Consider the following 19,745-nt stretch of genomic DNA (forward strand, 5'->3'; position numbering starts at 1 on the left):
TTGCGGTTCTGTGCTCAAACTTCTTTCTTCAGTGCTCTAGTTGTTTTATCATGGAAGCATTAATGTATGTTTAGCTTTAGAACTTGTTTTATTTTAGTTTTTTTAATTGTAGATTCCAGAGTAACTTTCCTATCAAGAACAATTTTTTATGCACTGCTTCACAGTCTTTTTTAGTAAATGTTTAAGTATTGGTATGATACTAACAATGAAAATAGGTGATTCTTTTTTTCTTTTCCCTAAGAGTGCTTAGTGATAGGACATAATTTCTCTTCAATAGCTTATATGGTATCATGGAATTGAAGACTGATAAACTGAAAGACAATTGAAGTAGGTTTTATATAAATTATAATGTGGACAGCAAAGTAGAGGCTGAGCTGTTAAAGTGAACATCACAGTGAAGTTAGGACTGTGTTTAGATCATTGTAATCTATGCAGTTCTTATATGTTTACTTGGTTGCTTTCTACTTTCGAAGATTTTTGTTTGAGATTTTGCTCAATTTCTTTTGTTTGGTTAGTTTCAGTAATAGTATACTAACATAATATGTATTTTTACTTGTTATTTCTCTGGAACTTGAATTTTTTTTTTTAGCAAGCCCTGTTTAATTTATCAAATCTGGTCTTGATTCTTGGGAACCATCTTCACTTTCATCAACTTGAGTATGTTTTGTATTTTTTGTATAAAACAAAGGTGATTATGCTTCTACTGCAATTCATCAGACAGAAGAACTTATTGCCTGCCACATGTGCTGCCATCATCAAGTTTCTCCTACTGCTCTAAGAAAACTAATGAATTCAGAAGGGAAATACTTCATAACTACATAACAATTTGTGACTGTTTTATCTTCATTCATGATAAATGGCTTCATTTTGGTCCCTGCTTCCAACAGTAGAGATAATTAAGTTGTGAAGGTCCAAGGCTCTCTTGATTCTGTAGGATCATAGAATGGTGTGGGGTTGGAAGAGACCTTAAGGATCGTCTACTTCCAACCCATCTGCCATGGGCAGGAATACCTTGTACTAGACCAGATTGCTCATGGCCTCATCCTGCCTGGTCTTCAGCACTTCCAGAGGTGGTCCACAAGTTCTCTGAACAACCAGTTACGGTGCCTCACTACCCTTACAGTAAAGAGTTTCTTCGGACTGTTTAATCCAAATCTGCCCTCCTTCAACTCTAAGGCCATTCCCCCTTGTCCTGTCAATACCTGCCACTGTTAAAAGTCCCTCTCCAGCTCTCTTGTAGGCCTTTTTTAGGTATTGGAGGGTGCTAAAAGGCCTCTCCAGAGCCTCCTCTTCTCACAGCCTTTCCTTGTAGGAGAGGTGTTCTGGCCCTCTGGTCATCTTGATGACCCTCCACTGGACTTGTTTCAATAGGTCCACGTCTTCCTTGTGGTAGGGGCCTCAGAGCTGGATGCAGCACTTCAGGTCTCACCAGAACAGAGCAGAGGGGGAAAGTCCCTTGCCTTGTCTTGCTGGCCTCACTGCTTTGGATACATCTCAGGGTACAGTTGGCTTTCTGGGTTGCAAATGCACATGGACAAGACTCATTGAGCCTCTCATTCACCCACACGCCCATGTCCTTCTCCTCATGGCTTCTTTTAAAACAACTTTTCAGAATTTCTGAAAGGATTTTTGTAAGCATTCTTTATCTTACTGTATTATGACGTTGTTTTAGTTCTGTGGTGAATTCTATTTCAAACTGAATTTAAAAACGTCAAGGTCGATGTCTTATAATATGTAGTCACCATAGCAGCATAGTGAAAGAAGAATCTGAACTGTAGAGACAATAACAATCATTTTGAAGAGCTAGGAGTCCCCCAGATTATATCTAAAGCTTATTTAAATACCCTGGTAAAAATCCCTTCAACAGGTGTTCCTTATAACCTCTGCTAGGCACATACTGGGTTCAGAGATGGACCTTGGAGAAACGGTGCACGTTTCAGCAGTGGTGTGGAATAAAAGATACAAATATCCCAATGAACTTAGATCAGTGAGATTGTTTTGAATTATCACAGTTGTTTGAAATGACAATAGTAATAATTATTTTTAAAGAGAGTCCATGAGATTAATCCAGATAACTGATATCTGACTAGTAGTTTTTAAGTTAATTTTTTTAAAGTTAAATTTCTAGATTTAATACTTTTAAAGTAACAAGATTGGGAAATAGAACCCAGATTTGTGCTCGGTTCCAGTAAATGTGGTCAAAGGTTTGTTCCAGTCATTTTGATGCAAGAAATGGTAATGCCTAGAGGATTATTTAGAGATAGTACCTATACAACATGAACCATGTTGGGAAGAAAAAGATGAGTTCATTTTGCTGTATGACTACACAGTATATCTTTAGGTGGCATATTGGCTGGACTGCAATCCAATGGTTTATTTCATACGATTAAAATCAGGAATGGCAGAGAGTGCATGTCAAAAATTCAGCAGAATGAAGCATGTACAGTTCAGCAGACAGAAAATTCAGTTTTTTATTTCCCTATTGCATAGTAGCTATGACCTGGCCTTCCTTAAAACTAGTATTTCTTTGTAATGAGCAAGGTTTGCTTACTGTTACCAAACACAAGCATAAAATTTCTTAATTGTGCATGTATATTTTGTTTCTCTGTGAAGCAAATCTATAGTTTACTTCAGTAAACAGTAGTAGTGCCTCTACTAATGCAAACCTCTGCCATTCTGGTTTACCATTCAACTGATGAGAAATTGCATTCTCAAATCTTGTTACAGAAGTGTATTGAAAAGATTAGAGTCCAGGGAGATAAAAAAATTACGGCTCACTTCATGGCAACAGTCTGGCAGATTTTTATTCTTAAGTTTTCATCTGAATGTAAGAGTGAAATAATTGCATAACTAGAATCTTAAAGGTTTGGGGGGTTTTAGTTAAGAAACCTTCTTTAAGAGCAATTGTAGTTAGTTTTAAGTAATAAAAAAACTCCACTTGTTTTACTTTAAAGATCATGTGGTTACTAGGTGTTGTGCTGAAACTGTATTCAAGATGCGCAACTTAAATTTCAGTATGGTAGTGCCTGATTATCTTATGCTTTACTAATGAGACAGGACTGGTCCTTTTGAAGGCCTTTTCTTTGGTTCCCTTTCATTAAATAGTAATGTAGACTAATTTTAAAGAAAGTAAAGCTATAAATCTGAATTACAAGTGGAAACTAGAAGCTTCTTGGACTGTTTAATTTCAACCTTATGGATCCTAATTACCAAAAGGAAATAAACTGCAGTGGGAAGATTTCTGGTTACTCTTCAGCATTCTTTGGTATGTTGAAAGGTAGCATACCTGGGTGGTAACGCAAATACAAGCTTCCCTTAGAATGCATGTAATATTATTTTAGAGAATATTTTGGCAAAAGGATACTGTTTTCCAAGGCTGTTGAAGTGTGCAATTCAAGATCAGCTGAAGTACTTGACATAGAAACAGTAGTTTGGCGAAAGAGTAGCATGTTCTCAAATTTTAAAGAAGTAGGCCTTCTGTTATATCAGTTAAAACATGATCCTGTGCTCTGTGAGATGACAGATGACATCAGTTGGACTTTGTATATTAAGGGTAAATACTGTGTATTTAAAGATTTGAATACAGGAGGAGAAAAACAGCAAAGGTGATCCAAAGGAGGACAAGGAACAATGAACCAAGTAGATTAAAAAGAAAATTACTAAGGTTGCTCTTAAACTTGGCTTATTAGTTTTGAATGTTAGTGCCATTTTAGCATGGATATTGTCTTTGTTTCTCTTCATCCCAGCACATAGATTCCCATAGGTTCCCATAAAAGCATTATGGGAACACAGTTGCTGAAGGAATGTAGTTGGAGAGGGAGGAAGAAATTGGCCATCTCTCTCATTTGTAGAGGGATAGTGGTCCAAATTGTTCTTGAGCCTATTGTGATAGGAGAATGGGTAATGGTATTAAACTAAAAGAAAGTAGATTCAGACTAGATAAAAGGGAGAAATTTTTTTATGCTGAGAGTGGTTAAACACTGGAGCAGTTTGCCCAGGAGGTGGTAGATGCTCCATCCCTGGAAATGCACAGTCAAGTTGGTCAGGGCTCGGAACAACTTGGTCTAGTTGAAGAGGTCTCTGTTTATTGCAGGGATGTTAGACTGGGTGACCTTGGAGGGTCTCTCCCAACCCAAGCCATTTTGTGATTCTTGTTGAACTGGACTAGTTTGAGAGTTGTGGCATCTGGTGACATTATAATACCAGGGTTGGTTTTTTTTCTCCCCTGGAGTTTTACAGCAAAACTGCTCCAGTATTTCTCCAAGTGAAAAACTTACTTTCAGTACTGATCTTTATTAGAGCATAATATTATATGATGCTGAAGTAAGGTTCTGTAGGGAATTTGGGTCTATGTAGAGGCAAAAATTTAAATTTACTTTTTCATAAAACATTTTCTGTTGGTGACACAAATCTTAGGTTTATCCAGATCATTGACAGCAGTAGCAATACCAGCCTCTGCAATGCAATTAACACCCAGAATGGAAAGTAGTTTGCTGTGCAAGGGTTTGGCTCACTGTTTGCCCTTGTCAGGATGAGACTGGGTAAGCACTAGGCTCTAGCAGCAGAAGAGTGATAGTGTTTATAGTTTGGAAGAAATTATTTTGAAGATAAATATAAAATTCTACTTTCTTCTGCCTGAGAAACAAAAAAGGGCAAATGCATCTGCCCAGCACAAATATATATTTGGAAACAGTGTTCTGTACATCCTATTTGATTCCTTAACTGTTTCTTTACAGAAATTTTATAGTAAAATATCCATCTGTCCTTACTCTGCCTTTAAAATACAGCTTGCAGGAAGATCCTACAGAAATTCTGCTTTTGTTGATGGTATCAGTGTTGCTTGAATGGCATTAGTCACAGTTACTTTACTTTTTTATAATTCTATTAAAAATAAATTTGAATACAATATGTCCTTCAGGTTGTGTTTGTGTGGTTTAATGCTATTGACTGATATTAATACTTGTTACTTTCCAAGGTTTCCTGTATACTAATGCTTTCTTACTGGTCAGACATTTACATGCAGATACACAGTTTTCTTTTTTAGTGGTTGCTGTTTGTCTCCTTTACTGAGTCAAGATGAAGTGTTGTCATTGACTCAGTTCTATATAACCTTTTGTTGTTTCTTAATCTTTCTCTGGTCTCTGTTCAAGGTCCAGAAAACTTGCTTGGATACCTTCAGGTAGAGAATTGTTTGTACTGAAAGGAGATAATGTGAAGTTTGAGTAAGCGTCCTTTGATGTGCCAGACTGTTTGCTCAGTCTGGAAGGGGAGCGGCCTCTCAAACTGATTAACTGGAGTCACCCAGATTACGTAGTGGTAATTTCATTGTTCTGCTTAGCTTCAGATCTGGGAACAGCCTCAGTTGTCTGGACAGCCTCAGTTACTTGGAGGAACAGCAGTATGTAGATTGTGTGTAAAAGACATGCATGATCTGCTCATGCAAAGAAAAGGAACATTGAGTGATACTGGAAGATCTTTAGTCTCCGTATCTGTTAGTCTCCATGTAGAGTTCTTGTCCTTGAGCCACCAGTGACAGTTTTGACAGCTTGATGTATGGCAGTTGCCTTATTTTGTATGTTTAAATAATGTTGTACCTTTTTTTTCTTTTCCCTGGCTTCTTGAACCCTGAAAAATATCTGTTGTGAGTCTGTCACCTGTTGAGACTTAATTTGGGAGCAGAATGTTCGTACAGGAGTAAGACAGAGTCTGCATGTAGTTATTGTGGTGGGAATCACAGTGGCCAGAACCTGTTGCAGTAGAAGAAGGCTCTTGTGCTTTGCTTTATTTCCTATCCATTTGTTATTTTCCCCATCATCTTCCCTTAACAGCATTTGCTGTTGTCCTTTATTTGGTTCACAGATTGCTTTTATTTCAGATCCCAGGTTTTGTTTAGCTAAGCTAAATAGGCTTTTAGCAAACCTGTAGTTTTTCAGGCTATTTTTCTGGTACAGTTCTATCATAGTGCTTCCTGTAAGGACAGTCTTACCTTGGATTTGATGTGCACTAATGATCAGTGTTCTCCTTCTGTGGAGGTACTAAATTGGCTTAAGCAGCCTCATGCTTTCCTCTTTGCCTTGCAGGGCATACTGCCATCACCTTGTTGCCAGCACAGCTATTTGCAAAGCTGCTTGGCAAAACATATGTTAAAACTCTTCTTTCTTACCCAGGTTGTCAGCTAAATAATCATTTGCATTAGGAATGGTGTCTTACATGGTTAGTATCCTTGGCAATGAATACTGAAATGATCCATGCGTGCATATTCGGTTGACCAGTAAATGGCGACATGAACACTTCAGACAGACATAGCAACATTTGTCTATATAACAGAACAAATTGGTGCCATGCTGTGACAATCTTGACTGCTATGTAAAAATTAATACAGCAGGAAAATACTGTAATTAGCTACTGTTCAGACATTTTCTGTTACAGAGGAATCTCTGAAGTTGTACTGATGACAGGATTGGAGAAGGGAAGAAAAGACAATAATTTGTAAGTTTTTTTTTTAAATACCGAATCAGAGAAGTTGATATGTTTGGGTAAAAGATGTTCATGGATTCAAAGAAATTTTTGAACCATAGTTCAAAGATTATTTATTTCAAGGATGAGTTTATTTACTGCTCCTTTGGAATTACCTATGGAATATCTCAGTGCAGTTATTAAACTTACCCTGACTATAAGAAACTGTTTTAGGCTGTAGTTTCTGTTAGTAGTTGCTTTCTTAGTTGTGGCCAAGGTATTCTATCTCTCTGTTATTTCAGGAATAATAGTTATAGCATTGACAGTATTACTATCATCAGAAGTCTCTAGAAAAACAGAATACAGAAGAAGATGGATAAATCTTAGGCATTAAATGTCTCAATAGTGTCAGTGTTATCATCTTAATGTCTTGTTTTGTGCCTCTATGTAATGCCTTCAGTGTATCAGGTCTTCTATGTGGCCAGTTATTTGTTAGAAAAATGCACATATATGTCATCAGTACTGTAGGATGTGTTCTGTGCCTTGATGCTTACAGGTCTCTTAATGCACTAAGTGAAAGCTCTTCCTGTGTTGCTATATCGTTCTTCCTTAAGAAAATAAATAAATAAATTCAAAAATCAACCATCAATTACTGTGAAAGAGTTTGTTTTTCCTGGCTTGGGGTTTTGTTGTTTGGTTTTCTTTGCATGCATATAGAAGTTCTTCTGCATGCACATAGTAGTGTAAGAGAAATGCATCCCAAGATGTATGTTTGTAAACCATTCATGGCTCTTTGATATTATTCTTAGGCACAGAGTTGTACATACAATAATTATGGAAGGGCTTGATTTTATATTTGCCTGATTTGCTTTACTGTCAGGACTTTCTGGGTTGCTTGATGGGGCTTTTTTTCTGTTCACACTATATAGAAAGTGTATAGAGGTTCAACAAGTAATAAACCAAAAATCTGACACTAGAGCTAGAAAACTGATTTTTTTATAACAGTCTTCATTTTGTGTGCAATCTTAACAATTACAATTTTTTTTTTCCTGGGATGAGTTCTCACTGGTGGTTCATTTCCAGGCAGGCCATCATAAGATTTCCCAAAAATCTCTCCCAGTGTAATTAATTTCTGTTCTAAGAGAAAAAGGCCAGACTGGTTTTTTTCTTGCTTAGAAATTTGTAGGCTTGTTCTAAGTTCATCCAAACAGATGTGTCTCCCAGTTTTTATCTAAATTCATATTGCTCTGGTGTCTTTGTATCTTAGTGCTTGATTCAAGAACATTGAAATAAGTTGAAACCTTTTCATTGCCTTAGGTCTCGGGCTGTAAATAAAACTTTTGCTAGCACAATAAGAAGCAAATGTTGAAGGCTCTTTTGTGGGAGTTCAGATGCTTAGAGGACAGGTGTTTCTTGGCTGAGAGCTACTGGAGTTTGGGAGAAGGTTCTTTGGTATGAGATTGTTTGATTTGGTGCCTGAACTGTGATGGAAAAAAAATAAAGCAGCCTTGAAAGCTGTACGTTTTTATTGGCAAAATTGCTCAGGTTCACAGAAAATTGCAGATGCTTTTCAGTCTTAGAACCAACACTGTCTTCTTGAACTAGAAGGAATTTCCTGCTGTGTTCTTCCAGAGACTTGCTTGTTTGCAAGAGTGAGAAAGACTGTCTCAGAAGTGATAGTGCAACATTGTAGATCTATTGCTTAATTAATAAGTGTTAGGGAAAAGCAATCTTTGTGTGCGCAACTCTTTTTTTTTTTAATATTTTTTTCCTGAATGCTCTATTAAGGCTTTATGATTGTTAATCAAAGCTCAGAAACTTACAGACATTGCATTTGGTTTCCAGTGCTCATTACATCTTCTGAGAGCTGAAGTTCTGTGACTGTCTGGTAGTATTTATGCTACATCCATGTAACCTTTTAGTTTTTGCCTTCCCCTTCAATAGAAAAGAGGCTTTCAGTTTATGAGTCTGACAGCAAGTGTAGAAGCTTTGCCAGTCAGCTCATTTGTTTTCTTGGCTTAAATGTCAGCCAATTTAACCAGACTCATACTGTGTTTTTTCACTTAGCAGTTGAGAGATCAGAGCCTTTGATAATTAACATGGAGCTATTAATCAGTATGACATATCTAATCCAGGGAGATCTATCAAATAGTACATCTCTGTTGATTTTGCTGTTTGATATTGCTTGAATCTACATGGAAGCAAATACATGTCTACATTTTAAAGAATGTAAACTTGCTGTGGTTACCTAAGTAAAGCTTTTTTGTCCAGAGAAAGAAGATAAGCATAGGATATGAAAAAAGAAGGGCAAAATTTGATCTTTTGGGCAAATTTGATGTTTTTCAGTGTTTTAAATTCTCTACCAATAGCATAGTTAAATATGCCTGTAGTAATGTTCAATATATATATACATTTTACTGAAAAGATTAATTAAAAAAAAAACAACCACAAACCCCTTGAACTAATTTATGTCCTTCATTATTCTTTAAAGGCAAAGGGTTTGGGGGGGAGCAGGGTGAAGATAAGGGAAAGTATTCATAGTCAAAATTAAATTAGGACAGGGTAATTTCCATATATTTCCTCTCTTTGGAGTGGTTCTTCCAGTTGATGATCTAGATCAGGAGCTGAATATAGATGCTCTCATTCACTTAGGGAGGAGCCTATTTGCCTATATTAACTAGTAAAACTATCCTCAGATAAGAAGCTAACCTTTGTAAATACCTTTGTACCTCCAATTTTGAGTAATTGTTTGGCTGTGATTCTATAAGTACATTAAAAAGGGCTTCACTGGGAAAGTTTAGTTCTATATTGAATATTGTTCCTAAAGGAAAAAACTGTGAGAGTCCTTTTGCCCTTTTTGCACTGGTGAGATCAGACTAAGCTGAGGTATTTGACTTCACAGTTTTCTTTCATCAGTAACAAAGACCTTGTTTGTCAGGTGTCGCTTGTATCTGTACAGTGTCAGTTCTTTGACCCAATGCAGCATAAAGCTAGTAACTTTTTAAGCAGCTGTGCTCCTGACAAGAGTCTAGTTGACCAGTCTCAAGTTGCTTCCAAAGGCCAAGGAAAAATGCAGTAGAAATTTTTTTTCACTGATCTTAACAAATGTGAGTTGAGACAAATACAAAGAATAAATGCAGTGACTGAAATTCCATGTTTGTAATCCATTCTTGTAGAGTAGAATTGTGATTGTAAGGAGGTATATCTGTACTATATGTGAATTTTATGAGTGCTCAAACTGGTTGGTTGTTATCCTGGATAAATTATCTATATATTTCTCATTAGTATAATTAATAGTTTGCTCTGTATTTGATGTGCCACATGCTAATGTCAGTGGTTGTGTTTATTTTTTTAAATTCAGGTAGATTGAGAACAGTTTGACATAGTGGAAAGCTGATTTTTTTTATTTTTCTTTAAATAAGGGGACAATATCCTTGACAGGTGTTTCCTATTTCAGTTTGTAATTAATACCATTTGCAGCACTCTTGAGTTTTTCAGGCCTCTCTTTCTGACACAAGGAGTTCATATAGAGTGCTGTTACCTGTTTTCTTTGATGTCTTGTTCCTGCGCACAAGTCTTGTACCTTAGTTTGTTAACTCATCTTTAAGGGCCATGCTGCATCCATGCTGTTCTTCCTGCTGTTAGGTAGGGTTTCTGATCCTCTCCTTTCCTTCCACTAAAGCTGTTGTCTTACAGGTGAGTTTTCCAGAACAAGAACTGCCTTTAGATGTTTGGAAAATACCTACTGCCTTGTAAAGCAACCTGTAAAAACAGTCTGGTTGCAACTTCACGGTCTATCTAAGTAGAAAAGTAATTTTAAAATGCTTAATCTCTATGTAGATGGACCTCGATGCAATATAACTTAAGAGTCACCACTTAGACTGATCCAAAGCTATTTGAAGTTGAAGGACAGGTTCCCTTTGACTTCAAAGGGCTTTGAATCAGCAAAATCTTAGTGATCTTTTGGTATTTGTGACCCTCATGAAATAAACTGACTAAAATTTAAGTTGTTAAATAGCTTTATTGGTTTTGAAAAATTTAACTGAATTTGTTTAAACTTACAAGGATTAAGCACACCTAGTAATTGTGTACAAAGGTCTTAATGCCTTACTTTTTTAACTTCCAAGAAATGAAGAATCTGGGAAATTGAAGGAAGTGGAAGGGCTTTTGAGAATGTTGGCCACTGGCAGTGTAAGACCTTTGAATTTTGGTGAATACATTTGTGCAAAATCTAGCTGAGTTACTGCTTTGGAATCCAAGTGCTTTCATGTCTGCCTGCTGTACAGTCTGGGTGTAGTGAACATACAGACGTGCTAAATGAGAAGTGCTGTCCTTCAGGTGTGATTAGTGAGATTCAGAGAAAGTGAACCAAAACACACCTGTTTAAATCTAATCTTACCTGGATCAGTTTAAAAAATGGAGTTTGTTTTCAGAACTGTATTACGAAGATCACTTTTAAAAGACATTGGGTTCAAGACAGGGGTTTAAGACTAGAGTAGTGGACTGAGTTAATGACAGTGACTGTTGGAAAACAGAAAAGGTAAATTTTAGCATTGTTTTCAAGGATTAACTTGCATTACTTTTAAGGACAAACAGACCAGTTTTTCAGGGTTGGACTGCAGATTGTAAGAAGCAGGAGTTCCCTTAATACAGTGTTGCTTCCTTAATTTGATATTAGTATAAGGATTGAACAAATATGTCTCTGCCAGCTTTTGTAGGTTGTATCAGATAGTGACATATCAGATTGCTTGTCCTCATTCTGTCTGCAGAAGACTAGAATTTGCATTAGTTGCATTCAAGTGTATGCAGCTATCTACTGTGACATCTGAAATACTTGATTTGGGTATGACTTAGAATAGAGAAATTTGCAGAATAGAATATGTCAAGCCTGTGGGCTCTGTTCTAAAACTAAATATAGAAATAACTGTATTCTTTTCACAGTCATTAAGAATTTGGGGGAGCATTGCTTCTACATGTATATTGCTAATCAAGTAATTCCATTTTGGATTTAAATTAGATTTGCTGTTAAAGGGAGATAATAGGTATGCATCTGCTGTTAACTGGTGAAAAATGGTTATCAGACAATTTGGACTTTTCTGGAAAGTGCTGTCATTTTAGAGAACCAGTGTTAGTTTTGGATTGTACAGATGATATTTTCAAAGCTTTGTTGTTCACTGATGTCTTGTCTTGAACTTCCAAGATTGAATAGGTTCTGCAACTTTGGCCATGAGAATAAAGAAGGCAAAAAGAGGACATTTCTAAGTGCTAGATACTAGTCAATACTTCCTTTTTTTCCCCCCTCCTTTACAATTGTGTACTAGCAAGAATACTGATGCCTTAAGGGAAAAAAAATAGGTTTCATATTGGTGAGCATCTTTTCCTTTAAAAAGCTGACATACATTTCAGTAGAAGAAAACACATGTGGATTCTTGCTCCTCATTCCTTTTTACTGCTAAATTATTTAAAAACCAAGCTATGAATTTAACCTGAATGTTAGTAAAAATGGTACTTCATTACTCGATTAAACAATCCCATAACAGGAAAAATGTTATAATTATAGTTGACAAAATACTTTGGGGGTTTATTTATTAGCTTGAGATTTAGAATGTTTTCTGGAATTTCTAATCCATATGTCTGCTAATTTATATGTAATATTTTTCAGCAGTAGACCTTTTTGATTAAAAATTTGTGTAGGCTTAAGTACTTGCCAGGATCAAAAGCCAGGAATGGCCTGTTTCCCTTTAAAGGCACCTGCTTTTTCAGTTACTGCCCAAGTGGAAAATTGGAAGGAAATTGTTGTGCTGTCAGAGAGCTTTGGGGCATTATATAGCTAAAAATTGCATGTATCCTTTTTTGAGAATAATACATGGAGGAAAATGCAGGTTTTAGAAAAACAAAATGGAAGAATTGAGTAAAACTACACATAGGTGAGGTGTCCTTCCAAATGTTTTACAAAATTGTCCTTTTAGAGAAACACAGGCAATTTTTTTTAAAAAAAGTTTGAATGCAGAAATAAGAGTTTCAAGATCTTTATAGCCTGGTCCTGAACAGGAAAAGTAAATGTTCCCTTTGGAATGTTCTCTGAATGCAGTTTCTTAACAATATCGTGCTTTTGAGTGAAAGAGTAAAATTATTAATCTTAAGGGCTTTATTGCACTTACAGCATTGCATTAAAGGGGCAGTTTAGAAACCGGTGGCTTAACTGTATTTACAGCAGTGTATTTTATTTCCTGTGTATCAGTACCCAGTCCCTTAATAATTCTGCTTTATATAGCTGTGATTGTCTGAGGTGTTAGTTACCCTGTGTTTTAATCCACCTCTTTCCCACTGGATGCAGCTGTTTCTTTGCCAGTGATTTTACTGTTCGTCTCAGACTTTGGAGCCAATATCCCAAAGGTCTTCTTTTATCCATCCCTAATGTGTTACTTGCTGTGCTAAACAATCTTGTCTTGTGAAAGTTTAGCCTATATAAGCATTCTCCTACCACCAGCAGCCACTTTCAAATTTGTTCTACCAATTTGTTCTTTTTATTATGAAGCTGAAAAAAGAGTAAGTTCCACAGTTGAAATGTGTATACTTAAAGGGATGCTGTCAATACGAAAGTAATTGTTTTTGCAGTTTGTTATTAAGTGTGGATCTTTGGCATACTACTTCTTACATTTCTCTGTTGAAATGAGAACATAGAGGAAAATCTGATTTTGTATGTGAATAATGAATTTTGGAAGGCAAAATAGGGGCAAAATAAACTGATGGGGGAAAATATATATGAGCATTTTAGACTTCAGTATTCTGCACTTGTGTTGAACACTGCATGTGTGATTCTTGGAGGCTATGACCAGATGAACAAATTACTGAGAAATAACATGAAGGGTAAACTGTCCATATGGAGTGAGGAAAGACAGAACTGTGTGTCTTGTTGTGCAAGGGCACACATATGGCACACCACAAAGTTCGCTTACCAGCTCAGACTTGTGGCAGCAAGTTTATTGACCTGGACCTTTGTTATTATTGTTTGTTTGCTTACAACTTTCCAGGGAGAAAGTGACTGCTGCTTTGTTCCCAGTTCCATTCTATTGCTTGACTCTTAAGAGAAACATCCATTCTAGCCATTGTTACCAGACTCTGGCTGTCCTAGTTCCCTAGATGGGATGGTGTTTGAGAATTCCTTTTGTGTTTAAAACTTCAAGCATTGTCCTCTTCTTCTGTTTGTGAAAAGGGTAAAATATAGAGGAGTTTGGTAAGTTTTCATCATCAAAAATTGGGCTGAAAAAGAGAAAAGGCTACAGTCTCCTTCTGCTTATTGGGATTAGTAAAAGAGACTGTGGAGGAGGCCACAGAGCACACACTCAGCAGGTTTTCAGATGACTGTTTCCTTTATTATTGAAGTGTAAAAGTCATGACTAAGTTAGCTGTTTTTCTAAAAAAAAACAAACAAAAAACCCAAACAAACCCAAAGGTTCTTTTTTTCCAAATGAAAATAAGAATTGCAAAAGTGTATGGGCATCAGCCTCTCAAAACATTCTTATACAGTTCAGTAATCTTGTTTAAGGATATTTTTTTTGTGTATAACTTGCATATTGTGCAAGTTTTCTGTAAGCCTTCAGGCATTTTTATGTCAGACAATTAAAGTTCCTTTTCTAAATAAATAATTTTTTCACACATTTTGTTCATTTTTTTTCAGGCTTCCTTAAGCCAGACTCAATATCGATAGAATGAAAAAATTTAAGAGAAGACTTTCCTTAACCTTGCGAGGAAGCCAGACCATTGATGAATCACTGTCTGAGCTAGCAGAACAAATGACAATTGAAGAAAACAGCAGCAAAGATAACGGTAAGCATATCTTTCACTTTGTAGAAAATGTAAGAATTTTGTCAGGCCCTATTCAATTGAGTATTGCAGGGATTTATTTCAGTTTTCACAGTTGCAGGGACTTTATCACTAACCTTTTCTTTTTTTTTTTTTCTTTTCTTTTTTTTTTTTTTTTATCTTACATTCCGCTACCCTAGTTCTTTCAACAGGTTGATATGTTATTGCATATTGATTTGGTTTGATTTGGTATTAAACTGTTATACAGCAATTTATGAAAAGCTACCTAAATTTATCTTTTTATGTTGTGTGCAGCAAGGCTTATAGATGTTCTTGCAGTGTATAAACCCATTGTATGGATTTAGCAGGTCTCACATCAGCTTCATATGGCTTCAAATTCAGTCTGTTCTCAAAATCATTATTTAGTAATATGATTGACTAATTGCTTAAGCATTCCATATAAAACTGTTTACCTTACATTGGTGATGCAGTACAGTACACTAAATTCTGTAATCTCTACATGTCTCTCAGTAAGTAATTCTCTTGACCAATATGAAGGTGGCTAGAAACATTCAGGATAACCAGCTTGTCTCTGTATTCTTACATAAGTCTTTGGCTGATCCCATAAATGTGCCGGCTGCTGTGAAGTCCACATTAGTGATGATGCCGCTTTTGGATGCAATCTGCAGCAGTAATGACTGGAAGAGGTTTTGTTGCTTGTTTGTTTCCTGGGCTGCAGCTTTTAAGTCATATTTCATCTTCAATGCTGATTAGTGTTATTTTTTGCTTTGCTGATATCTAAGATTTTTTTCATTTATCAAGAGATCTGAATTCTATTTTTCTCCCACTTCACAACAATAAAGGATTCTGAATTTTCCCACTGAAAACTGAAAGGGCCAGGAAATTCGAGTACAGGTACAGACAATGGAATTTGCCCTGCAGATTTTTAAAACTCCATTCAAATTCATTGCATACCAAGATTTTGGAAGCAGAATTTACCTTTGGCAAAACAAAGCTAATAATGTTTTTCATTTTCACATTTAATCCCTGGTATATTCATTGCTGTTGTCCTGTTTTTACTATGGGCCATCCCCAGTATTTTGTGAGACAAGGTTTATTACAACTTTCTGTATGTTGATACAACAGGTCTACTCTGGAGCAACAATTGCAGTATTTTTGCACTGATACCTATTTAGTCCTTTCTGAGACATTGAGTTGTCCCACATGATTTCACTTGTATTTGCCTTTGTTACTGATGTGTATTTTTTCAGACCTGTATATACTTCTGCAAGATTGATTTCATTATGTAAACACGTGCAAAGATTGTTACTTCCATGCTGAAAAATGAACGTAAAAAAATGAATCATCAAAGCATCAATGAGTGTACTAAACTGGGTTGCTGAATTGATTCATTGAAAACCGAATCCAGGAAAAATAAAAAGATTTTACCTTAAACTGGACCATGTCCTGGGTGTCAGCTCAAGGGACAGAGAACACAATAACTTCTTTACAGAAGCATGAGCTTATGCCCTCTTAAACCGTCTATAAAACCATTTGCAGCTTGTAATATTATCTGAGAATAATCCCAAACAGTAATACTTGGATGTGTGTATACTTGTTGCCAAACTGTGACGAGCTTAACTTGTCAGTAGATATTTCATGTTAAAATAAGTAAAAAATACAATTCAAGAAAATGTTCCTAATTGCAAATTACTTACCTAGCTTTTAGTGCTGTTTTTATTTTGCTTTTCATGGTAATTCATTGGCCAAAGGGAACCTTACATATTAAAACTGTGATAATAATATATGCCATGGTAATACATGAAGAACGTAGTCGATGCCTTAGTACAGTCTTCTTGGATACACTCAAGATGTTGTCGGTCTTCATGAAAGAAGACAAAGAACGTAACCCGTACTTTGCTGTGCCTAATTTTCAACTCATCATTTCATGTTATTAAAAAAAGTTTTACTGACACTTGCTACCTTTTTCAGATTCTTCCAGAATGCAGTTATTAGTACTTGGGCTATCTTTGATCTTGCAGAGGTGAACAGGGTGCTGCATTGTGGATTTTTGTTTTCCTTTGCTTTTCCTTTCTGACCTTACTTTTCTTAGAAAGTAGGGCTGGAAAATGCTTGCTGCTCTAGCTAGTCTTGCTTTTCTAAAGGACGCTCTACCATTTCCACAGATGAAGATAATTTGGAAAGAGTATTTTTCAGGCAGACTGCAGGGATTGGGCTTTGGGCAACAACAATTGTTGGAAAAACAGACAAGAAGTTATTTTTCTCTTTTGGTGAAAGACCAGTTTGGCAAAGAACATGACCTGGAAAAAATCCTTCAGTGGGCATTTAAAAAAATTTGCTTACATAGGAGTGCTTAAATGAAAAAGGTTTTCCTTGGCATCTTAAAAAATCACAGTGCTAAAAAGCCTCCACTAACTGTAAATATCCAGCTGAGACACATGAGAGGATGTAGTCTCTTGAAGAATATTTTATAAAGATAGCTGCATCAAGATCTTGAAAGTGCATCCTTTACTGCGATGGTGGTGATCTCAAGAGGCAGGAATAGCCATCTCCATAGTTCTGCTTTAAAGAATAAATGGCTCCTTTACCCTGTGGAACAGAGAAAGAAATGTGCCCAGTTAACAGGCTTTGAATCTGTTCCTAAAGAAAGTTTAAAAGCACTGTCTAGTAAATCAAAGGCATGCCAATATATTAATCTCAGAGAATCAAAGTCAGGGATGCAAATAATCTTCAGAAAGTGGTTCCTCATGTGTGCTTTATTTTCGAGCATTACGTTATGAACTTGAGAAGTAAGAGTTGAAGGGCATTGAAGCTGTGCATTTAAGGTCAGAAGGCAAGACTAGATCTTGAATGCTGAAGGCTTTAACAGCAGAATTTAATTCCATTGTTATTGTCCAATTTTTTTGTTTTAATTTTTTCTTTCTAGCAAATTGCTCATCTTGTCTCCTGTCATTCCATGCTGATGGCTGTGTTCACTGAGGGTTATAATTTATGCTATTTATTTTTCCTTCCTGGGAAACAGCTGTGTTACTGGGTTATAGAGATTGTAGAGACTTTGTCCATAGAAAAACACATCTGTGCTGACCTAGAATCCAGGTTTATCTCCATATTGTTTATATCCTGTGAAATACTTTCATATATATATATATATTTATATATATATATATGCATGTCTCCTGTAAAAATCTTCATTAGAAGTTGCAGTTCAGCACTGCCATTACATATGTAGATCACTTGTGCATGATACTAGGGACCTTTCCTTATGGTCACCTTTTTGCAATAGCCTGTGTTGTTCAGGCCCCTGCTAAATGTATCTTCTCCCACAATTGCCTGTGATTTCAAGTTAACTGCAGCTCCCATCCAGAGGCCCACCTTGTCATTAGCTCCAGCTTTGAGTGGGTTGTTTCAAGATTCAAAGAACAGTACTCCTAATGTAGAACAAATTGTCCCATTTGTAGCTTGCAGACATAAAAATAGATCTATAACTTTTGATTTCTTTGCAGTGCATTGGTACCACTGAATCAGCTACCCTTTTGTATGCAGTCTCATTTAATACACGGCCTCCTTCATCGTTTGATGTCAGTACAATCTCAGTATGCATCACTCATCCATGGGCAGCAAAATGGGATTAGCAGGGATCAACCCGTATTGTTCAATGCAGTAGCACAGAGCTGTTGCACTGAATATAGAATAACCATTGGGTTTGGGTTTTTTGGAACACCATCAAATTATTTAGTGACCAGAAACCTATATATACTTAAATATTTCTTACAAATTATGTTCATCATAATTGGCTTCTGGATGAGGAAGCACTGCCAAATCAGGTCATAAACCATAAAAATTGAGGGACATATCTGAAGCCTTATGAACTGTATGAAGTGCACTTCGGGCTAGCCTTTTATCTAGGGACAAAAGCTTTTCATGGTCTGTGATGTTTCAACATATAAAACTAATTAGGTGGATTTGTTGTATATTTTTAATTTTTCATACTAACAGTGTGCTGGCTTGCTTCTTTAATTCTAGATTTTACCTTAATATATGAATTTAGATTAATATTAAAAATATTAAATGGTAATTTTTAGCAGTTGACAACTAAATTTGCCCCTGAAATTTTTCTTTGGCAATGACATACTAATGAAATTTGGCTGGGAGTAACATCCAAATCATGCATATTTAAAGCCTAATTAAGTGTAAAATTTATGCAAATACTTCAAAAGCATATGATCTCTAATGAAAGCAAAAAATGTGGCTGTATTGTCTAATATTATGAAATGCATTATCACAAACTCCAAGCATGCTTTTAAGAATAATTGCAAGACTCATTCCAAAATACATCCACAGCTCTTGCATTAATTTATAAGTAATTTGGAAAGCATTCTATTTTGTTGGGTTTTTTGGTACAGATAAATACACATGTACATACTGAACCAAAAAAGATGAAGTTCTGATAGAAATGGCTACGTGAATTTGTAAAATAATACTTATCTCCATTTGGTCTCTTTTAGCTCAGTGATGTGATCATAGGATCCAGTCTCATGAACACTTGCATAATTTTTTTGTAATTTTACAGGTGTGAGTAATAATGGAAGGATCAGCTACGGTAAAGTGCGTAAGTGTTTTTTAGGTTTAAGGCATTAATGACTAGTTAATACTCTGATAAGAGGGATGAATGTTTATAAAAATTAACACATTGCGATACTGTCTCAGAACATCCAAATGCCTTTGTAGTTTTAATCATTTCATGTCATCTTCAACAGAGCTGAGAAATTCCCATTCCATCTGCTATGTATAATTCCTTGAGTGTGGAAGGAAAACAGTGTGTTGCAACATATTTTCAAGACAGTGTACTTGAATTGAAAATATGAGCACAGAAATGCTTACTGGTAATAAATTGGTAAAATTTCTCTGTTGATGTTGGAGGAAAGTATCAGTATGAAGGTGTGGGTGGGTAGGGGGAGAAGAAATCCCCAGAATTTCTAGAGCTCATTCTAGAGCTGCAGATTACTGTGAGTAATTGGTAGTTGTCACAGCTAAACACGGATCCTTGTAGTGTCCCTTACGCTGTACTGGCAATGTTTTTATTGTAGTCTGTATGTACCCTTCTGTGCTGTGGTCTGCATCCATTTCTGTTATTACTGTTCAGTATGGTTTCTCCATCCCACGTATGCTGCACAACATAGTGTTCTTTCTTCCCTTCTGTTTTAATTTGCTTCTTCCCACAAAACCTAGAGGCTCTGTTCATATGTGGAAGTGCTTATAAAGTGAAACGAGCATGAAAATTCAATGCCTGAAAGCATGCTGCAGAGACCTATAGTCTTGGAGGGCTGTGTGGGGTCTTTGTCCACTCTTAAGTGTTCTCCTTAGAAGTAGAATACAAGTTTGGCAGGAACATCATGTTTAGATTCAGAAGTGGACTCTCTAAATACACCAGATTTCTGTTAGTGTAGGCTCACTGATGAATA

The 19,745-nt window shown here is 36.1% G+C and overlaps 1 protein-coding gene across 3 annotated transcripts in view; it reads left to right on the forward strand.

Annotated features, from left to right (window-relative positions):
* The window catches only part of LOC131592620 (cyclin-dependent kinase 17), a 91,873-nt gene that overhangs the window by 23,192 nt on the left and 48,936 nt on the right, over positions 1–19,745 (forward strand). For 2 of the 3 annotated variants that reach the window (XM_058864232.1, XM_058864233.1), the window contains exons 2-3: positions 14,138–14,286; positions 18,854–18,892. In XM_058864232.1, coding sequence (XP_058720215.1) covers positions 14,169–14,286; positions 18,854–18,892 — 157 coding nt within the window. In that variant the 5' untranslated portion in view covers positions 14,138–14,168. The remainder of the gene's footprint in view (positions 1–14,137; positions 14,287–18,853; positions 18,893–19,745) is intronic. The other variant, XM_058864234.1, reaches the window with a different exon arrangement.

The sequence above is a fragment of the Poecile atricapillus genome, chromosome Z, assembly GCF_030490865.1.
Source record: "Poecile atricapillus isolate bPoeAtr1 chromosome Z, bPoeAtr1.hap1, whole genome shotgun sequence".
Taxonomy (NCBI): Eukaryota; Metazoa; Chordata; class Aves; order Passeriformes; family Paridae; genus Poecile; species Poecile atricapillus.